This window comes from Somniosus microcephalus, chromosome 13 (assembly GCF_052327205.1).
Source record: "Somniosus microcephalus isolate GS21.2 chromosome 13, FLI_Smic_1.0, whole genome shotgun sequence".
NCBI lineage: Eukaryota > Metazoa > Chordata > Chondrichthyes > Squaliformes > Somniosidae > Somniosus > Somniosus microcephalus.
In genome coordinates this window covers 176,254,353-176,274,862 of record NC_140999.1, presented here as the reverse complement: position 1 = coordinate 176,274,862, position 20,510 = coordinate 176,254,353, and the positions used below count along the sequence as shown (strand labels likewise).

The 20,510-nt window shown below is 41.1% G+C and overlaps 1 protein-coding gene across 4 annotated transcripts in view; it reads left to right on the top strand.

Moving 5' to 3' along the window:
* LOC147108802 (calcium-responsive transactivator-like) overlaps nt 1-19,035 on the top strand; it is a 90,209-nt gene extending 71,174 nt beyond the window's left edge. For 3 of the 4 annotated variants that reach the window (XM_086005648.1, XM_086005649.1, XM_086005647.1), the window contains 2 exons: nt 2,509-2,626; nt 13,407-19,035. In XM_086005648.1, coding sequence (XP_085861774.1) covers nt 2,509-2,626; nt 13,407-13,444 — 156 coding nt within the window. In that variant the 3' untranslated portion in view covers nt 13,445-19,035. The remainder of the gene's footprint in view (nt 1-2,508; nt 2,627-13,406) is intronic. The other variant, XM_086005650.1, reaches the window with a different exon arrangement.
* The last annotated feature ends 1,475 nt before the right edge of the window (nt 19,036-20,510 follow it).

The window sequence follows — 20,510 nt, the reverse complement described above, 5'->3', positions numbered from 1 at the left end:
TCTATCGGCCAAACTAGGCTAGATTTTCATCCAGGAATGCGCACATTTTCAGGCAGTCCTAGAACGTGGTTTGTTTGGAGGAAAATGGGGCAAGGAGGTCTACTGTCATAGCACTCCTCTCAATGAAGCAGTGACGTTTTTCAGCCACCAGTTCTGCTATATGTAAATGACAGCAAGGGAGTGGGACCATTTTCTTCTCTCCTAACCCGCAGCATTTCCGCTTCTGTACTGCTGATGGAGGAGAAGACAAGTAAGAAGAAAGCAGTAAAAGGGATTTGGTGGTATGAGGCAGGGAAGGAATCACTTTAATCTAGCCACCTCTCCCTCTCAACCTCTCCAAGTGCTGCTTTTTTTGCCACTTGGCCTGTTCAAAGCCAACAAAATCTAGACATGCACATTTTGGAGGCTCTGTCTTCTTTTAAATCTACGCCCATTTCAGGTGCTGCAATGGGTGCCCCGCTGAAATACCATGACCTTTTCATCCCCCACACTGGTGGGCTCCCTCTGAAGAGCAGAGATACTGTTGAGAGGCCGCTAATATTTCTTCTAATTTTTTTTGGGGGGGGGCGGTGGGGGGCGTGCGGCCCATTCAAAATTCCGCGCAGGCATGGTTTTTCATTTTGGGACCTCCAGACTGTGGCCGTGCAGCTTAAAGGAAACATAGGAGACCGCCTTATGTATGCCATTGACCTCAACTCGGGGAAAATGGGTTGGAGTCATGGTGGGATTAGACTGGCGGACAGAAGTCCTGCTCCAGCCCACTTCTGGCAGTGATAACGATCTTAAGGTAAAATTTTCCCCCCTTGTTATTTCTTGTATCCTGCTCCAAGAATGTAAGAGAGGTACTGGAAGAGCCTACCTCGACAAGGAACAGTATTTTAAGTCTTGGACAGACATGGGCTTTAGCGAGAGTTAATGAAGACAAAAGGAAATGTTTAACATACAAAAAAGGAAGCTGAGCTTCCTACAGATGGTTCTGGAGCCTCAATTGAGATTAAGGCAGATGGGCCAAGAATGTCGATAGATGATGGTCTAAGTAGAGCCATAAAAGTAAGGGTGGTAGTTGACGGTTGGACTGGTGAATAACATGAAGTTGAAAAAGAATTGAATGAAAAAATGTTTTCATATCGTCATCCTCATCATCATCAATCAACATTGAGATTGAGATTTAGTGATTCAGCGATTGCTCTTAGACAGGATTGGGAGCATACAATCTGGAGGAAGTTGCTGGAAGTTAGAGTGGATATGGTTGGATGAAGAGTAAAGAAAGCAATTGGTCTGGAAAAGGATGTGGTGGGTGCAGAGAGAGAGCACAGAGCCATGGAGAAATGTTAGGTCCATGGAAAAAGAGTCAGAGGATGAACCATCTTTGCAGTGCAGACAGAGAAATTTGATAAACTAGAACTTTGGTGGAAGATATAATGAAAACGTGATTAGACGTAGTGCCAGACCCGGTCAATGGTTTCGGAAATATCAAAGCAAATGAAATACTGAGTTCGAGAGGTGCATATCATTAGCAAGAAGATCATCAATTGAATAGCTATGCTGTGGATTAGGATTGTAGCATTAACCTACATACTCATTAGTTCTTCACATCTTGCGATTAAAAAAAAATTTTTTTTTTGGTCTTTTTTTCCATTGGAATTTGAATGGTAAATCATCATCATCTTTGAATTACCCTACTAAAATTATTATTTATAATGCTGAAAAGAAAATGACCCCTTTTGTTATTTTAAGTCTCACCTTTGTTTAAATCTCCAAATTTTTTGTACACTTTAATTTCTGTCTCCAAAACTTGTACATGGGTAAAACAAAATTTTCAGTTTACAGTCGAGGAATGAATCTTTTTGAAAATCGGTACACTTCTATTAAATACAACGGACAATTAGCTAACTTCATTTTGAAATGAGCATATTTTAGGTGAACTAGGTATTAGTATAGATTTTAATGTATAATGCTGCAGGAGACATCTTGCCTATATAAAATATGGATCTGTTTTCCTTTTTAGAATTTCAGAAATGTCAGAGTAGTGATTCCTAGAAGACCAAAACTGAATTCTTAAAAAAAAAAAAATATCGCTAATCATCATTAAAACAATAATATAAAAGAATTTATCCTTTCTCTTACCCAATCAACAGATTCTCCACCATGGGGTAAAGGCAGGTACCCGAAGATAGGAAGCAGTTACATCATCAAAATGCAGGACCACTCAGCCATTCCCTATAAAAACTAGCAGCACTCCCTGTTGTCTAATGTTGTGCCACCATCCATTTGATGATGTATTCCACAATGTATTCGTCTGCTTCACTGCAGTGTTTGTCTAAGCGTCCCTTTAGAAGCTTGAGACATAATCCTATTTATCTGATGTAGTGGTCATGAGGCTTTTTTTTCCCCCTCTACAAGATATTTGTTTGTACTGAGGAGTGGTGAAAAAATCAATCACTTGATGATTTGTTCCCACACTCTGGAAGATGTATTTCCTCAGCTGTTTTTTCTCTTTGTGCTCAGTGCAATAATCCAGCTGAGGTGCTAGACGTGAGTGTGGGACTGCAAATCAACACTGCCAGCACCATGACTTCAAATCAGAAACGGGCCTCTGGCACAGCTTTGGAGGTACTGCATACAGGTGAGAGCAGCACAAACTCGGGCATCAGAGACAGCGTCTTTAATGGGTACATGTGGTGACTGGTTAGGATACCCTTGGGCCTTCTCCAACCCTCAGGGAATCATTCAGTCGAAACCTCCCCTTTTGACGTCCTGTCTTCAGCTATTCCTCGGTTAAATATGTCCAAGAGGAATGTTCTAATGCCATAACTTCCCTTCCTTGCTTTAACCTGGCTGCATCCCTGACCATGGCCCTTCTAAATGCTATCGTTATTAATGAACATCAACTGATCAAGATGACTAAATGGTTTGAGGGCAGTGTGCAATTAATCACACTAGCATTAATTGAGCAGACACATCAAGGTCAGCTGATGTTCATCCTCCCTCCCTGTATCTTCAATTGGTTTTATTCAATCGCCACAATATCTTGGCACTAAATCAGTTCCCCGTGAACCATAGAAAGCAAGGTGCAGGTTAGAGGAATTATTTACAGTCTAGTTCTACTGATCCGTCTTGTACATCAGAATAGAGGCTAGACCTTTTGCAAACTGGATCAGCTGGAGTACTTCGTTAGAACAGCTAAACATCTGGACTCTGAGGTCTTCAAACTATAGCAGGACAGAAAACATTATAAGGATAGAGGTGAAAGTTGAAATGGTATTTCCTGCCATGATCTGCAGCACCATCCATCAGGAGTATAATTGCCCTGATAACAAGGCTGGCATATCTCCTCTATAGATGGTCCCTTCCTGTTCCCCCCACCAACCCCATCTCCCCATCCCGATCCAGGTTAGATGAACAGCATGATAGGTATTGCCATACCCAAAGGGCTGTAATTTACTCCAGTGCCTGAACTATGTTTTGTGTCACCGAAAATAAAGTATAGATCACTCTCTCAGAATTTCAGCAAAGCCTCTGTGTACCACATACTCTATTTACAGTTAAGTCATGCATCAGATGACTTTATAATTAAATTTATGAAGAATTATGATTAACATCCTTTCAGGTTTTTCTGTTTTAATGTTTTTGTTTCAAACAATGAGTGTTGGAAGGGACTGAACAAGCTCATATTGATTGGATGACTGTCTCCTCTCTACTGGCTGTATGGGTCCTACATGAAGTTAGTGCTGCAGTCACAAGCCAACCTTTAGTAGCAGTGATGTTGCAGAACAAAACTGCCTCTAATTTGGCCCTAGCTAGTAGTCTTGCTCTGACAAGCCATAAGGATAACTGGTATGGGAGATTGCAGTGTCACACAGGTGCAGTAAAAGGTACTCTTCTAAGGCTGAGGGCAAAACTGTTGTTGGAGCAACAAGGGAGCTTTACTAGTACGATAACAAAACACTGCAGATGCTGGAAATCCAAAATAACAACAGAAAATGCTGGAAAAACTCAGCAGGCCAGGCAACATCCGTGGAGAGAAATTACAGTCGACGTTTCGGGTCTAACCCTTTTTCAAAACTGGAAGGGAAATGAAATAGATTGAAAGGCAGGACTGGGAGAGAACAAAAGAAGTGGAGAGACATTAAGAGGTATTCAAAACCAGACGAGATGGTGATAGGGGACTAGTGGAGACAAAAGACGCACCTAATCTGAGCCGTCTTTTGCCTCCACTAGCCCCCTATCACCATCTTGTCTCGATTTGAATACCTCTTAATGTCTCTCCACTTCTTTTGTTCCCTCCCAGCCCTGCCTTTCGATCTATTTCATCTCCCTTCCAGTTTTGAAAAAGGGTTTTGACCCGAAACGTCGACTGTAATTTCTCTCCACGGATGTTGCCTGGCCTGCTGAGTTTTTCCAGCATTTTCTGTTGTTATAAGGGAGCTTTACTATGTAGCTGGCTGTTCCATCCCTGATTTCAGAGTGCTTGATGCTAATAATGGATGTCTGAAATGAGAAAGTGTTCCTTTTCCCTAGTGCTAACCTCTCTCCTTGAAGAACCCACGCAATACACACAAATATGTATTGCTGACACCATTGGGGAAAACTAGGTCGGTTACTGAACCCCTCAGGACAGAGGGCCAAATGATATAATTGCTCGAGTGCCCTGCTGATTTAAATTTGTATCCATCTTGCTTGCCAACTATTCCATATCAGTTCCTCTGTCATCAAAATTAAACTGTTTAAACAGAAACAGTTAAATTATTCAACACGAAGACTGAAATAAAAGGATTTTTGATTATATTCCTTTGATACTTTTTTCTCAATAAAAGCACTGATGCTGGGATCCACTCTCAAGACTGAAGGGTCATGCTCCAGAATAACCTGTAATTCTCTGCATGAGGCCAAAATTGGCACGCTTTTCTTGTGTAATTCCTCTGCATTGTTAGTAAGAGGGATGATGGCAAGGACAGTGGGTGCAAAATGTGTGGCTCAGTGGGCAACTAACTTGGGATTTGAAGTCCTTTTGGGTAGAATCCCGTTCCAGGTCAGAGAAAAGTGTGGTTCTATGTTGATGGAACCATTATAGACACTTTTTTGAAATTGTGGAAGAATATTGGCCTAGAAATTCAGTGGGCTTTGCGCCCAGTTTCCGCCCAAAGAGGGCTTCTGCGCCACTAGAGGAGCTTGCGCTGATATTCAGCACTGCGTTAATGGCGGCGGTAGCCGGTAGCGCTGCGCCGACACCGATGATGTCATCGGTGTGCGCAGTGCCCCGGTTCCGGCCCGACCCCCATATTTAGTTGCGGCCGCCTCTTCCGCAGCGGCCGCAAACAACGTTCAGCAACCGGGGCCGTCCTGCAGCCTTATTGGGGCGAGTTAAGGCGGAGGTGCGGCTGGCCGCTTTTTCGGCAGCCGCCTGCCCGCACCTCCTTCCCCGGCCTCCTCCACCCCCCCCCCCTCCGCGGCATTGCCGGCTGCTTTCCGGGAGCCCGGCACTTCTCCGTGGTGCCGGGCTCATTTGCCGGCACTAGCGAGCGGCGATCTCGGAGTTGCAGGCACCTCCCCCTTAAGAGAAGGAGGAAGGCCTGCAGTACCGCAGCCTGCCGCTCCGCAGCGGGTGGCGCTGCAGCACCTAGCGCGCGGAAACTCAGTTTCAGCGCCCCAAGCGGGGGCAGCCACACCTTTGAATTGCGGCCGGCTTCGACTTGGGGCGCTGAAACTGAATTTCCGGCGGGCGCCGCGCGCAGCGGTAACTTTTGGGCGCAAGCCAGCTGGCGGGCCCAAAGTGAATTTCTAGCCCATTATTTCTATAAAGCAACAGGCTGAGACTATTCATGGTCACAGTCGTATAGAGCTCTTCTACTTCTGGGTATTGCAAGTAACTACTGCATCTTGCAGAGCTGCAAACAATAACTGAGCCATTCTCAGTGCCTCTGTTATCTCTGAATAGATCATGCTGATCTTACAAAATATGTACTTTTTTAAATTGTGCCTTGGTTCCTCCTTCCAACTTGTTCCTTTTTCTCCACCACCTCCTGTGAAAGCGGTTACTCAGTATGGACTATGGTTTTATGAGCACTATCATTTCACCAGCAGCCCTGTATCTGCTACTTTGTTCAAATGGATATTTTCATGTGTGGGCCTAGAATATTGAATGTGTCAGGCTATCCATCGACTGGTAATGCAACTAATCTCCTTTTGCATTCATCCAACCTCCAGAATAATGCTATTGTGTCATTGGGGCTGAGAAAGAAGGGGGAAAAGTTCCCTACTGGCACTGTCCATTTAAAGACTGATGTCACAACGTGGACATTTGGTCTTGTTCTGACCCACACTTTCAGTCTCTTTCTTCTGTCATCAGTTTTCCTACTAACCGAACATTCCAGAGATTTTTTTTTTACTATTCTCTCTTTTCCTCTACTACAAATTGGTGTAAATTTGAAGTAAACAGTTCTAGGTTGAAGTTGCATTTAAATCTTTGTCAAAGCTCTGTTTTTTGGAAATTTTACTTTGTCACTGACTTTCATTTTTCTCCCTCAGCTCAGACTTGCTCTCTAAGTCTCCTCAGGTTGGCCTCTTGTGTTAGCCTCCTTGGCTTCTAATTAATGCCAGCTCTTTGTTTTTTGTAATATATTTTAGACCTCCACCTCTGCTTGATAAGCAAGGCATCTGCTTATCTGGTCTTGTGGCAATATACAACTTGTGTAACTGTCCAAAAGAGCTCCATGCAACTGTCTCTTTGCTGGAAGGTTGCCTGGCTACAGATTGGAGGCACAAAAAGATCGTGGGGTCCATTCTGTCAGAAAGCACAACTTCAACTCCAGGTCAGACATGGAATAGTGTCAACATGGATTTTCAAGAAAGATTACCAACTAAAGCAACATTCAGCATTGATTCTTATGGCTGAGGTTTTGAATCCTATGGATCTTGAACAACTTTAGTCAACAACTCTGCTCAACCTCCATGTCCTGCAATAGATAATACCTGACGACAGTTCTAAATAAATGATTAGGACGTCAAAGTCAACACCTTTTTTGTGATGTTAGGGCAGATTCTGTAACAATTGCCTCAGGCTTGAAACAAGTTTAATTCATAGAAACATAGAAAAAAATTACGACACAGAAGGAGGCCATTCGGCCCATCGTGTCCGTGCCAGTCGGAAAAGAGCTACCCAGCCTAATCCCCACCTTCCAGCACTAGGTCCGTAGCCCTGTAGGTTACGGCTCTTCAAGTTCTGTTCAGGACTGACTTTGATGCAGAATACAAGCTGCTACACCATTTCACTGATACAAAAAGAGTAAAGTGTCATCTGAAAGGTTTCTTCTGTATGGTGTATTTACCTGTATTGAATCTTTTACACCTATGGTTAGCTTTGCTAAATGATTACCATAGTGTCACCTCAAACTGTGGCGCAATTTCTACTAGCAGAAGCCAACTTGTATATTCAAGACAGAGATCGATAGATTTTTGAATATTAAGGGAATCAAGTGATATGGGGATAGTGTGGGAAAGTGGAGATGAGGTAGAAGATCAGCCATGATCTTATTGAATGGCAGAGCAGGCTCAAAGGGCCAAATGGCCTACTCCTGCTCCTATTTCTTACGTTCTTATGCATTACCTAAAGTAGTTACCTTAGCTGAGGCGGTTGATTTTGACTGAGGCCAGTGGACTTTTCCCGGATATGTAACCTCTTGATGATGAAGATGATGATGCAAGGATCAGAGGCTGCTTTGGGGGGCATGCAATTAGATTCCAACATTCCCATGTTCCTCGCTGCATTGTTTCCTTCGAGTGTAATATTGGCATTCTCAATTGGGAATTTAACTTCTGGAGCTACCAAGTTTCAATTGTAAGCCCGATTAGATATATCAGCAGGTCAGATATTCATAGTGTTTCAGTGCTTTCTTTCATTCTGCTAAGGCCCAAAACCTGGGAGAATTTCATGCACATAATTTGGTAACCTTTTTGTCCTGATGGTCTCGATAGTGTTCCCATAGCAGCAGAGAAATCTTTGTTTATCTGAATGTTTGCTGACTCGTAAGTTTTTGTTATGTACAAGGCATTGGAAGCCTCCAAGATGAGGAAAAGCTCCCAAAGAAATTCCAATGGTTGGATGCCTGGGAAAGGTATTGTATCACAGGAACTTCTCAATCTTGCTTAGTAAGATGCTATCCACACTTAGGGGTAGATTTTCCCAAACCTGTCGGGAAGAAGGCGGGACTTCCCCTTTCGGGTTTTTGACCCACCTACTTCGTCGCCCGGCCAATCCGCGCAGTTTTCCCTTGATTGACATTATTGAGTCCGCCCAGCGGGCTCAGCAGGCCAATTAAGGGCCACCCAGCAACAGGTGATGTCACAGACTGAAATTTCATCTGTCAAGAGTTTTTGACAGATGAAATATCAGAGTTTCACAGCTGTTTGAAGCTGTCAAACACTGACAGTCTGAGTTCTACCATGAGTCATTCTGCACAGACTCAGTTAGAACTCTTACCGGCACTCAAAGCTGAAGGCTGTCACTTTTCACAGATCGCAGCCATTCAGCTTTCAGTTCCAGCTGAGTGATGCGCTCCCGACGGCTGCAGGAAGAAAGGCTGTTAAGGTAAGTACAGGTAAGTAAAAGTTCTTTACACACTTTAGACACACCAAACACACTTACCTTTACACTCATGCACCCATCACTCACCTGAACGCCAACATCGCGACTCCTTCAACCCGATGGCCCACCTGCTCTAACCTGGCGTGGTTTGGCGCCGCCGGGAAACCCATACAAAACCCCTCAAAATAGGGATTAGGCTAAAAACTGCCTGTTAACTACCTGTTAACAGGCAGTTAATTGGCACTAATCCCTTCCCGCCTGGTTTCGGCGGGTCCCAGTGCGGGGCGGGTACCCGCCGCCCCTGAAACTTACGTGGGGCGGGGTTTTGGGCAGGATGGTGTCGGGACCTCCAAATTCGGGATTTCCACCCCCCCCCCCCCCACATGCCTGAAACCCCGCCTGATGGCTCCACGAAAATCTAGCCCTTAGAGTTCATACATAATCATACTACCCCAACATTAACTATTACTGCTCAGATGCCTTCTACAGTTGAGTAAGTGGCATGAGAACATGGATAACATTCTGCTTTAGCCAAGCTGCTCACTCCAGTGGTTGGCTTTGGATGACCTTAGTACTGTGCAAATTGACTGTCATGTTTGTCTACATAACAACAGTGACTGCACTTCTAAAGGAATTCATTGATGATGAAGTGCTTTGGGATGTCCTGAGGATGTGAAAGGTGCTATATAATTTTTTTTCCATCTGCGACAGCAGTTCATCTATGTCTGTATATAATTTTGGTTTCTTGCAAGTCTCCACAAATTAATCTTGCAGTCACCCTTTTAAGGTAAGGGGCACTGGCAAGCAAGTTGAAGCTGCACAATTTAGGGGCACTAGCTTTGTACCCTCCTTTGTAGATGGCCTTGTTTGGAGCAAATGGAAGCTCTGCCCCTTGCATGGCTGACAGGAAACAGCTGACGTTTCTGGATCTTGGTGTAATTTGTGGCCCTTCTGAATTAAGAGTTACCATCGTGTGATTGTCCCAGAAGAACTGAGGGAATTTGACTCCTCAGTATCAAACTGCAGCAATATAGGGGGATTCGCTATTTTTTTGTAATTTTGAATGTAAAACTTTCAAGCACCTTTTTGTAGCTGAAATGTTTTTGTGAAAATTCACCAACAAATCGCATTCCTGAGAAATCACTTGACCAAGCAGCACCCAATGTTTATGATTGTGGTTCGAAGAGACAAACCTTCTCATCCGTAGTTCCATTCTCCTCTTTACCACTTTGACCAAAACCATACCACACAGATTTGGATACCTTAACATTGAAGACTTATAATACTAAGGAGAAGAGGCTTGTCCACTAATGCCAGGTCCATAATGACATCGGGTGTACTGTCCCAGTGACTTTGTATTTTTCTTCCAGAAATGCTACTTCCTTCTTCACCTTTTTATGGGAGTGGGGTATTTCCGACCAAGATAATCCATCTCTCATCAAACTTGCTAAAAATGCATATTGATGTCATTACTGTTGAAATATCAGTTGAAGAACACCATGCTGCGCAAAATTAAGGACACCCTGAAACCTAGATCTCTCACTCTCTTTCTTCTCTCTCTCTCTCTCTCTCTCTCTCTCTCTCTCTCTCTCTCTTCCCCCCCCCGCCCCCCCGGATTTGAGCCTGACTCTCTTGTACACTGTCTGAACCACTTGAACTAATCGCACTTGGTGATCATGAGTTTATTGCATTTGAACATGAAGGGTTAGTGAGCAACATGTTTTATGAAGGACTTCTGCTTCTTTGTTTGACATAAGAATATGACATTCTTTAGATCTCATGCACCTTTTTAAATCAAAACTAGCTGGGGGTGCCCGGGCAGCCATACCTAAAGAGGTAATCTAAGATTCTTTTCTCTGATTTATTTGTCTGGTCATGTTGGTGGGACTATCCAGACACAATACTTATTCCTCAGTGGAGCCTTGCTTGGTTCTTCTGTACATGCCCTCCTGGAGCTTTAAATTCCTATCTTGGTGAAATGCTACTTCCTTGTTAATCACCTTTGAGAGATGGGGATTCCCAGCCATGTGACTTATCTTTTTTTAATGGAACATTGTAAAAGAATCTCAAGCTTCTAAAGGCACTCCTTTCTTTTGTATTGTCCCTAGATTGTTTCAGGTGTCCTTTCTTCCCCCCCCCCTCTCCCCCCCGCCCCCCCCCCCCACCCCAAATCTGTTACTCATACTTCATGTTTGGCACTCAGGAGCCCTTTGAGAATGATGACCGAAAGTGCTGTTGGTTCTTCTAGGGACCATTTTAGAAGCCCCATGTCTTGAGCTAATGGTCCTCCTGTTGACTGGGTGCACATAATGAATCTATGGAAGAAGAGAAATGGTTATAGAAACATTTGCATATCCTTACTTTGTTCCCTGGAAATTAACAGAATTCAAAATAAAGTTGATGGGGAAATGAGATTAATTTTAAGACCACAATTTGAGCAATATGCCACTCATTTCAGGTCTTTTTAAAGCACCTATTTCAGAAAAATCTGACGTCTCATGGATTAAAAATGTGGCATAGTAATTCATTAGCAAAATCACATAGCAAAATAAACTGCTGAGTGGCCCTATCTAAGATTGACAGCCACTAAATAAGTAGCTTATATTCTATATAAACCAACGGGTCACATTAGTTTTTGGGTTCCTTTTTTTTGTGTTGTTTTTCTATTTTGACTGAACTTTATCAAACCTGATTTATTGAGAGGCTGTAAATGACATGTGTGATGCTGTTGTGTGAAATTGGTGAAGAAAGGTTGTGTTTTTCATGTATGCAATAAAGTTCTCAAAGATCCTCTACTGAAAGTAGGTTATTTCCTCAGTGTTTCTGTTACTTTGAGTGTGTGGTGTTTGGAGTGTTGCTGTGTGTGGTGCTCTGTCAAATCAAAGCACTGGCCTTTGTGCCATTTATATTGCATGTGGAATGGTTCAAAAATCTGTAATCAAATCAAGGGCTTCAAGTTTTAAAAAAAACCTACAATAATTTTGACCGAATCTTTGTAAATGGCAGTTATAAATGTCTATGTATTTTACAGCCTTTAACTGTCCCATGTATATCTTTTTATTTATACCTGTAGCAATTTGATCTACTCCCATCTCCCGGGCAGCTCTTGGCCTATCATGTTGAAAATCCCCAGTGCTGCGATTATAAGCTAAACATTATGTACATTTTTACAGCCCCAAAGAGATAATGTTATTGTTGGTCCCAGATTCAATTCCGTGACTGGATAGCATATTAAAATTAAATTAAATATAGATGTTTGCAGTGCAGAACTTATTTTGATCAACATAACTTTTTTTTTTTTAAGTTACTGATGCTGTATTGCAACATGCTGTGCTAGAGAGTAGCGTGATGTGGGCTTGGAACTACCATTTCTTCACAGTGAGTTTCTAGAGTTGTTAACCTGGTAGGAAAGGTACAGAGCACATTAGAAGTTGCCTAGAAGGGAAGCATAATAAGGGAGTATTTACCATCAGCTGGTGCATTCTAGAACAGCATTAGCAGAATCTTGCAAGCAGATTTCCTGGCTGTCCTTCTGGTTGAATGATATAGGTTGGGGGAGAGGACCTTTCAAGATTGAGACAGGACAGCACAGTCTTCCATCATTTTACATCACAGAAGAAAAGGGTAAGTTCACTACACGGTAAGTTCCTGATCTTGGCGAAGGCTATCGGAGGTGGTGATTGCAGGATGAACAGCTATCGGAAAGCAGAAAGAAAACAAAGTTTAACTTTTTTTTAAATTATGAACTTCGTGATCAGCCAAATGAAAGTATCTAATTTCTGATACCATTAATGGCCAACAATGTTTAAACTATCTGCAATAGGGGATTTTCAATAGTCAAATGCTATGGAAGAAAGCTGGAAATGTTCACACATGAGAAATATATAAGTGCTTACAATACTCCAACATTAGATCAAATGTATATTCTAACAGTAATATATTTTTGAACCACTAGTAGTTTAAATAAAATTCACATGCAAGGGGTATGTTAGTGCAGTGGTAATGGTACTGGATAGCAATTCAGAGGCCTGGATAGGCAACCCAAAGAATGAGAGTTCAAATCCTACCATGGCAATTTGAATTTAGTTTTTTTTTTAAATCTGGACATTAAAGTCTGACTGACTAGCTGTCGGACTGTTGTAAAAACCCAATTAGTTCAACTAATGTATTTCTCTGTCGTTCTTACACAGTCTGGCCTATTTGTAACTCCAGTTACATCATCTAACTCGAGTACCATTTTTATCCTATTTGATGAGGCAGCTCTTCATAGCTTGCCCAGGATGACTTCACTCATTAATTATCTCTCTCACTGGTGACATTCCACAATTACTGATTTGCATATAATAGATTTTTTTTTAAATAAATGTTTTATTTCTGGCATATGGCTGGTATTGTAGAATAGGATGTTTCCTAGGCATGGGGACAAGACAGATGGACTGCAATGATCTTTGCTAATTCTGTACACTCCTATTTTGTTTTATCGTATGCCACGAATGTGCGAAGTACAGATTGAAATTGAGGTTTTATACCACGGAGCAATGGCTGGAACAGGTGGTTTATGTTCCGAGCTGAAAATTTACAACAGCCTGTAACAGGCATTGCAGAATCCTCCAGGATTGTGTGTGTTTGCTTTTTTGCAAGTGACTTACTGATTTTAGCGAACGTACAACCAAGCTGTGAAATATACAGCAAAAAACTGCAGCTTTAAGTGATTAATAAAGCAGCTGGAAAAGTATTTAACTTCAATCTGTATTTTTTTTTTAATCAGGGTTTTTTTAATTCATTTTATCAATTTATTGATGTTGGATTTTTTTCCTCACAGGCACAGTACGGAAACTACCAGCAATAGGAAACAGCTGATTGCCATCTCTGAAACAGTCATGTATACACAACATCCTTCATTGACTTTTACAGACTAAAATGAAGCATGGACGGTCATATTTCATGTTTGAGAGGTAGCTCAAAGCAGCTTCTGGATGTTGTAGAAATTTTCATTCTTTTCATGGTGAATAGTAACATTGCACTACCAATGACAAGCCAATGCGTAATAGTTTTAGACTTGGTGCTGTGAATATTGTACGTTTTAAATTGTTGCACTGTTGTACAATTACATTTGTTTGTTAATAGGAATTCGAGCCCAATACTAGTGCACTTCCAATGATCCACCATGGAAACACAAGATGGTTGGTTTTAAAAGTTTGCGGGTGCTCTCTGAAACAGTGAATTGTCCTGTGGATTTAAGCACCTGTGTGTTTATACTAAAATTTGCACTAAGATATTTGTTTCTTCCATATTAAATGCAGTAACAGAGTATTTGATATAGATCACTAAATGTCACTTGTGTTTTCAGCAAAATCTATTCGGAATGCAACATGTTAAGTTCGTGCATGGAGTTTGCAGTTTTATTTACTTGTGAACAAAACAATGTATGTAGTTTTATGAGGAAGCACATTGTCACCTTGGCCCTAAAGCGTAAGTAAATTACGTTTAAGACAGGATTTAATTGTCAGAGGTAGTTGCTGTTGGTGCATTAGATTTCTATAAGGAAGGCAGTTCATTTTATATTTAATTCCTATCGCATGTGTGCAAATTGCCATTCATAATTCATCACAAACCTTTTCTTTACAAATGAAACACTGGGTAAGTGCTACTATCATATTGAGTCAGGTGAAAATGGTGTAAAAGTCAATACATGGAGAGTTATGTAGCATGATAGTAATGGGGCCCTCAGAAGGAAAAGATATAACTGTTGATTATTGATACATTTTTGCAGTTGATAGGATAGTGTTCATAATGACAATGATGTATACATGAAATAATATTAACAAATTAAGCATTTGTTCTCGTGTGGTGTCCGCATAATATTGCCTCAAACATGATTTTTAAAAATACCACGAAAATAATTGTATCTAACAAACTTTGTATTTGAGAGTGCAATTGTTATGTTACTGAGTAATGAAAGCAGTGTATGCCAATATGAACTGTTAGTGTTGATGAGCCCACAATGACTTCTACTTTCAACCACTAGAAATAGTTTTCATGCTTGCAATCCTCATGCAGGAATTGTACAGCGGCTGAGTAATCAATTTTGATATATTTTATCTGTGGTAGCAAGTTGCCTTCAGCAGCTTTTAAGACTTGGTACAGGTCTAAGGACTGCACTGGTTCTAGATCAGAAACCAATCCTTGCTACAGGTGACCTGGTGGCCTACTGGTTACAGCACTTGCTTTCTTCCATCAGAAGATCACTGGGTTGAGTTTCAAAACTGTATGTACAAGTTCCATCAATTGTCACCAGGGCTCTAGGTGAAGTGGGTTACAATTATTAATCAGCCCACCCTATTTGGCAGGCAAGGCCTGACTACCTGTGTTAATAATGGAACAGTGTTGGCAGCAATTATAAAGACATCTGTAAACTGGAGGGTCCAGGAAACCTCACATGGGGGTGGGTGGGGTGGGTGATTGGGAACAGTTAGGGTAAAGTTTGAGAGAAGTGTTACAATATATGTATTACATTTACATACATATTTGATTACCTGTTTAACCAGAAAAGTATGTTTATTCTAAAAATACTCAAGGGAGTGATGAGGTATTCTAAAACACATAGTCCAAAGTCAACCATTTTGTGTAAATATTAAAAGCATTAATTCCAGAGTGCACCAGCTTGTGTAACTGGAGGATCTTTGTCCAATGTGGGAATGCAAGGACACGTGATTTAATGAGCACTGAAGGTTATACTGTTTGCTGTAAAAGAAAAAAAAAAAAAATTGTATTTCAATGTACAATCACATGAACATTTTGCATTTCATTTGCTGATAGAGCCAATGTTGTTTTTTGTCTTGCTGTTAAACAGCCAAATAGCTAAAATACAGATTGTACTGTGACAATCACCTGCTTGTTTTCAAGAAACAAAAAACTTGAGATTTTAGTAATACTGAAATTTTTGATGAAACCTGTTGTAATGTACTATGTTAAGTCTTTACCTGCTTATCATTATCTAATAAAACACTAAACGTTGAGTAGATGTTTGTGCACCTCTGTAAATGGAGGCGATTGCTGTTTGAATTTAGTGACCAAACAAGTTGAAGTTGTAAGTACAAGTGAGTCTTGCCTGTACCGGAAATTTTATGTTGCTACTTAACGTTGTTACCTTTTTAATTTGAAAAGGAATCTAATAAATTACTGAGTTCATTATATTTTTAATGTGCTGTTTGCATGCAAATATCCATCGAATAGGATTGTTTGATTACTCGATCAGCCTTCTTGGCAAAACAACACGACTGGTGATTCTGGCTCAAAACTGGTACTCCACTAGATTTCTATAAGGTGGCAAGGCTGGAGAAACCCTGCAGACAGCACTGAAATTGTGTGGATTATCTTTTATCTTTACTTTTTATGACAATTGTACGCCAGTTGACATCTTCAATGTTTGTTTCGGTTCAAGTGTGACTGTGCATGCTGAAAACCGGCAATTCCTCCTGGCACACGCGTGAGTACCCTGTCCGTACTCACGCGTTGTGACAGGAATTACTGGGCCAATGTGTGGCAGACCAGATAGTCTAGGCTACAGCAGTAAAAAAAAAAAAAAAAAAAATCAGTATGTTGATCTGGAACGCTAAAATGCTAAAAACTGATTCTGGAAAATTGGGGATTGAAATATTTCTGAATTTCTCGCTCTGAGAACTCCATTGGGTGTGGTAGAGTGGTGGTTATGGTACTGGACTACCAATCTTGAGTTCAAATTCCAACATGGCAGGTTCTGAAATTGACTTCAATAAATCGAGCAATTTGTTGGCCGGCACCAGGGAAAAATGTCCATGAAACCTGCTGGTTTGTCATTTTTAAAAACCCAACTGTTTCATTGATGTCCTTCCTCAAAGGGAACCTGCCCACCTCTACCTGCTCCAATTCCATATGATTGACTCTCATATCCTCAAGGCAACTAAGGATGGGCAATAAATGCTGCCTTGCCAATGTTGCCCACACCCAGAGACTAAATAGAAACAACATTAGGAAGATCAAGTTTTCTAAACAGTGGATATTTGTTCAGTCTCCCAGATGTGAATAAATCAACATGTTATGGTGTGGGAAGGGTTAAATTTCTATTTTCTAAAACAAAATGCCCTGAGCCATCTAATGATCTCTGCTTGCATTTCTGTATAGAATGTTGCCCTATGCCTTTGGTGTCATTGCACAACAGATCTCTGTTATCACTCGTATCCTGGCAGAAAGTATTTGAAAACAAAACTTTAGTTTGTTGTCTATCTTCAAAATGTAATTGTATATAACATTGTGCCACAGTGAGTTGATTCTAAGCAGTTCTGAGTAGTCAATGGGTGGGCCATTACAACTAACTGTTCTTTTCATCCCTGAACCTACTCAGTGGATCTAGAAAGGATTGTGTTAAATGTTGATCCATGGCTGCTGTGTTCTTCTCTCCATTGAAAGCTCAGCTCTGTAATTCACTGTTCATAATTTAGATTCCTAAGTCCCAGAATCACCCTTGTTGCTCCTCTTTGAACTTTCTCTCCAGTGCATCAATGTGCATTTCAAAGGTATGGCACCTTATACTGCACACCATATTCCATATATGGCCTCGCCTATGATCTATATAAAGTTGGAATTCCTTGTTTTGGATTATAATCAAATGTGTGCATCTCATTACTTGATTAGCCTTGAATCTCAATGAACAAAAAATGTTTTGGCTAAATGTCTGCTGTATAAAGTTAACGTTACAATTGGCATAGATGAGGCTTGTATATCAATATAGCATGTGTCGAAGCTGCCTTCCATTAAAGAAATTATTACTACCATGATAAAGGCAAGTACTATAACAGTATAAAATTGCCATTAAATGTCTATGTATAAAATACTGCCATTTATATTCACCTTTTCACACCTTGATCATGCCAAAAACATTTGTTTGTAGTATTGTAGATCTGAGTTTACAATAAAATTAGTTAGAAAATATACACTTGCATATTCGATTGGGTTAGGGTTATTGCTGACCTGGTTTTGAACGGCACAGTCCAGTTTTTGAATGAGCTCCTGGAAGTACACAGGCCATAATCCAAATGCCTCATAAAATGTAAATTATGGCCTGCTTGAGTGATTGGGCCAGATCTTGCTTGTAAAATAACGGCTTGTTAACAACAAACGCCGTTATTAATATGCAAATCGGCCAGCAAGTTCAGGCGATTAAGAGACACGCCATGATTTGCAAATCTCCAGAACCTGCTGTCAATTTACACCGCTCCAGCATTTGCTTCACACAAATGGTATCTTGTCCTTAGCCTCCCCGTTATTTTAAGAACTTGCTGGATTTGCATATTAATTACCTATTGGTTAAGTTTGGCCATTAACAGTGTAAGTACATTTATAACGATGTGATAATTGTTAATGCAGTGCCAATCAATCTCTCTGGCCCAGAAATTGAACAATTTAAACTGTGGCATCTCATTCTTTCAGGTGGTAAATGGTTCTTGGAGATTTTTTAAAAATATCATTTTATAAAAAAAAACTTTTCCTTTCTGTTTTTTTTCTCTCAATCCAATCTTTCTTACCCTCTTTTTTTCTTTCTGTTCCTGATTTGTCTCTAATTCACCCTCCATCTCTGTTTCTTTCTCAATGTTTAAATCTCATTGGTTAAAGGGGATACGCTGTTGGTCCCATTGATGCCCTGTTGCCCTCACACAAAGATTTCCAAGCAGAAGGGAGCAGAAAACAGTCTTAACAGGGCACGCCGCGAGATGCCCCACTCCAGTAAGATCTAGCATGTTGTGAAACTCAATTTTGACAGTGCTTTTTGTTCTTCATGATCTCATGATGAAAATCGTGGGATTTACTTTATTCAAATTGAATTCAGTATTTTACTTTGATTTGAAAATGTTTGATCTAAGTATTTTGTGAAATTCCATTGTAAACTTAGTTTCATAACAATTAGAATGGTTTATTATGGACAAATTTGCAATGATCCAGCTCCTCTTCCTCTTGGGGTTGGAGCTATGTGAGGAGCTAAAATGCCATTATTGGGATAAAAAGGAAAACTGAATGCTGGAAATCTGAATTAAAAGCAGAAAACACTGAATCATTCAGTGTTTGAAAGAGAAAAAAATGGTTAATGTTTCAGTTGATGGGAGACCAAAGCCAGTATTTCCTGGTTTGAGTTGCATGCAAAATGCTCCTTGATTAGAGGAGTGAATTGCATATAATAAATAAGTGTTATTTTTTAGTTGGAGAGTGTGTGTGGTGTTCTCTGATTTTAAGTGTGTATATACTCTGGTCCCCAATTTTAGTTGTTGGGATGTGTGTACAATGTTCTAATTTAAAGTGTGTGTGTGTGTGTGTGTGTGTATACTCTGGTTCCCAGTGTTAGCCATTGGTGTGTCTCAAGTTCTCTGATTTAAGCTGTGTAAATAAAATAAATGTATATAAATACAAGTTGCTGTAAATACTTTGTTTTTATTTGTTGGGATGTGTGCACAATGTTCTGATTTGAGCTTTGTATATATTCTGGTTCCCAGTTTAGTTGTTGGGATGTGTGTGCAATGCTCTCTGATTTGAGCTGTGTATATACTCTGATATCCTGTTTAGATGTTGGGATGTGCTTTTTTAAAAGAAAATGTTTTTATTCATTCACGGGATGCAGACGTCTCTGGCAACAGCAGCATTTATTGCCCATCCCTAATTGCCCTTGAGAATATGATGGTAAGCCGCCGCCTTGAACCGCTGCAGTCAGTGTGGTCAAGGCACTCCCAAAGTGCTGTTGGGTAGAGAGTTCCAGAATTTTGACCCAGCAACGATGAAGGAACGGCGATATATTTCCAAGTCAGGATGGTGTGACTTGGAGGGGAACTTTGAGGTGGTGGTGGTGTTCCCATGCACCTGCTGCCCTTCTAGGCGGTAGAGCTCGTGGGTTTGGGAGGTGCTGTTGAAGAAGCCTTGGCGAGTTGCTGCAGTGCATCTTGCAGATGGTACACACTGCAGACACTGTTCACCGGTGGTGGAGGGAGTGAATGTTTAAGGTACAATGCGCTCTGATTTGAGCTGTGTACATATTCTGGTTCCCAGTTTATTTGTTGGGATAGGAACAGGAGTAGGCCAATTAGCCCCTTGAGCCTGTTCCGTCATTCAATGAGATCATGGCTGATCTGCGACCTAACTCCATATACCCGCCTTTGCCCCATATCCCTTAATACCTTTGGTTAACAAAAATCTATCAATCTCTGATTTAAAGTTAACAGTTGATCTAGCATCCGTTGCCGTTTGTGGAAGTGTGTTCCAAACTTCTTCTACCCTTTGTGTGTAGAAGTGTTTCCTAATTTCACTCCTGAAAGGTCTGGCTCTAATTTTTAGACTATGCCCCTCTAGTCCTAGTCTCCCCAACCAGTAGAAATAGTTTCACACTCTCTATTCTCTTTAATATCTTTAACTTTGATCAATTCACCCCTTAACCTTCTAAATTCTAGGGACTACAACCCTAATTTGTGTAATCTCTCCTCGTATGTGTGTCTCCTCAGTTGGTAGTACTCTCTCCTCCTGAGTCAGAAGGTTGTGGGTTCAAGTCCCACTGCAGAGACTTGAGCACAAAAATTTAGGCTGACATTCCAGTGCAGTACTGAGGGAGAGCTGCACTGCCGGAGGTGCCGTCTTTCGGATGAGACGTTAAACCGAGGCCCCATCTGCTCTCGGGTGGACGTAAAAGATCCTATGGCACTATTTCGAAGAAGAGCAGGGGAGCTATCCCCTGTGTCCTGGCGAATATTTATCCCTCAATCAACATCACTGAAACAGATTATCTGGTTATTATCACATTGCTGTTTGTGGGAGCTTGCTGTGTGCAAATTGGCTGCCGCGTTTCCCACATTACAACAGTGACTACACTTCAAAAACCTTGGCTGTGAAGCGCTTTGGGATGTCCGGTGGC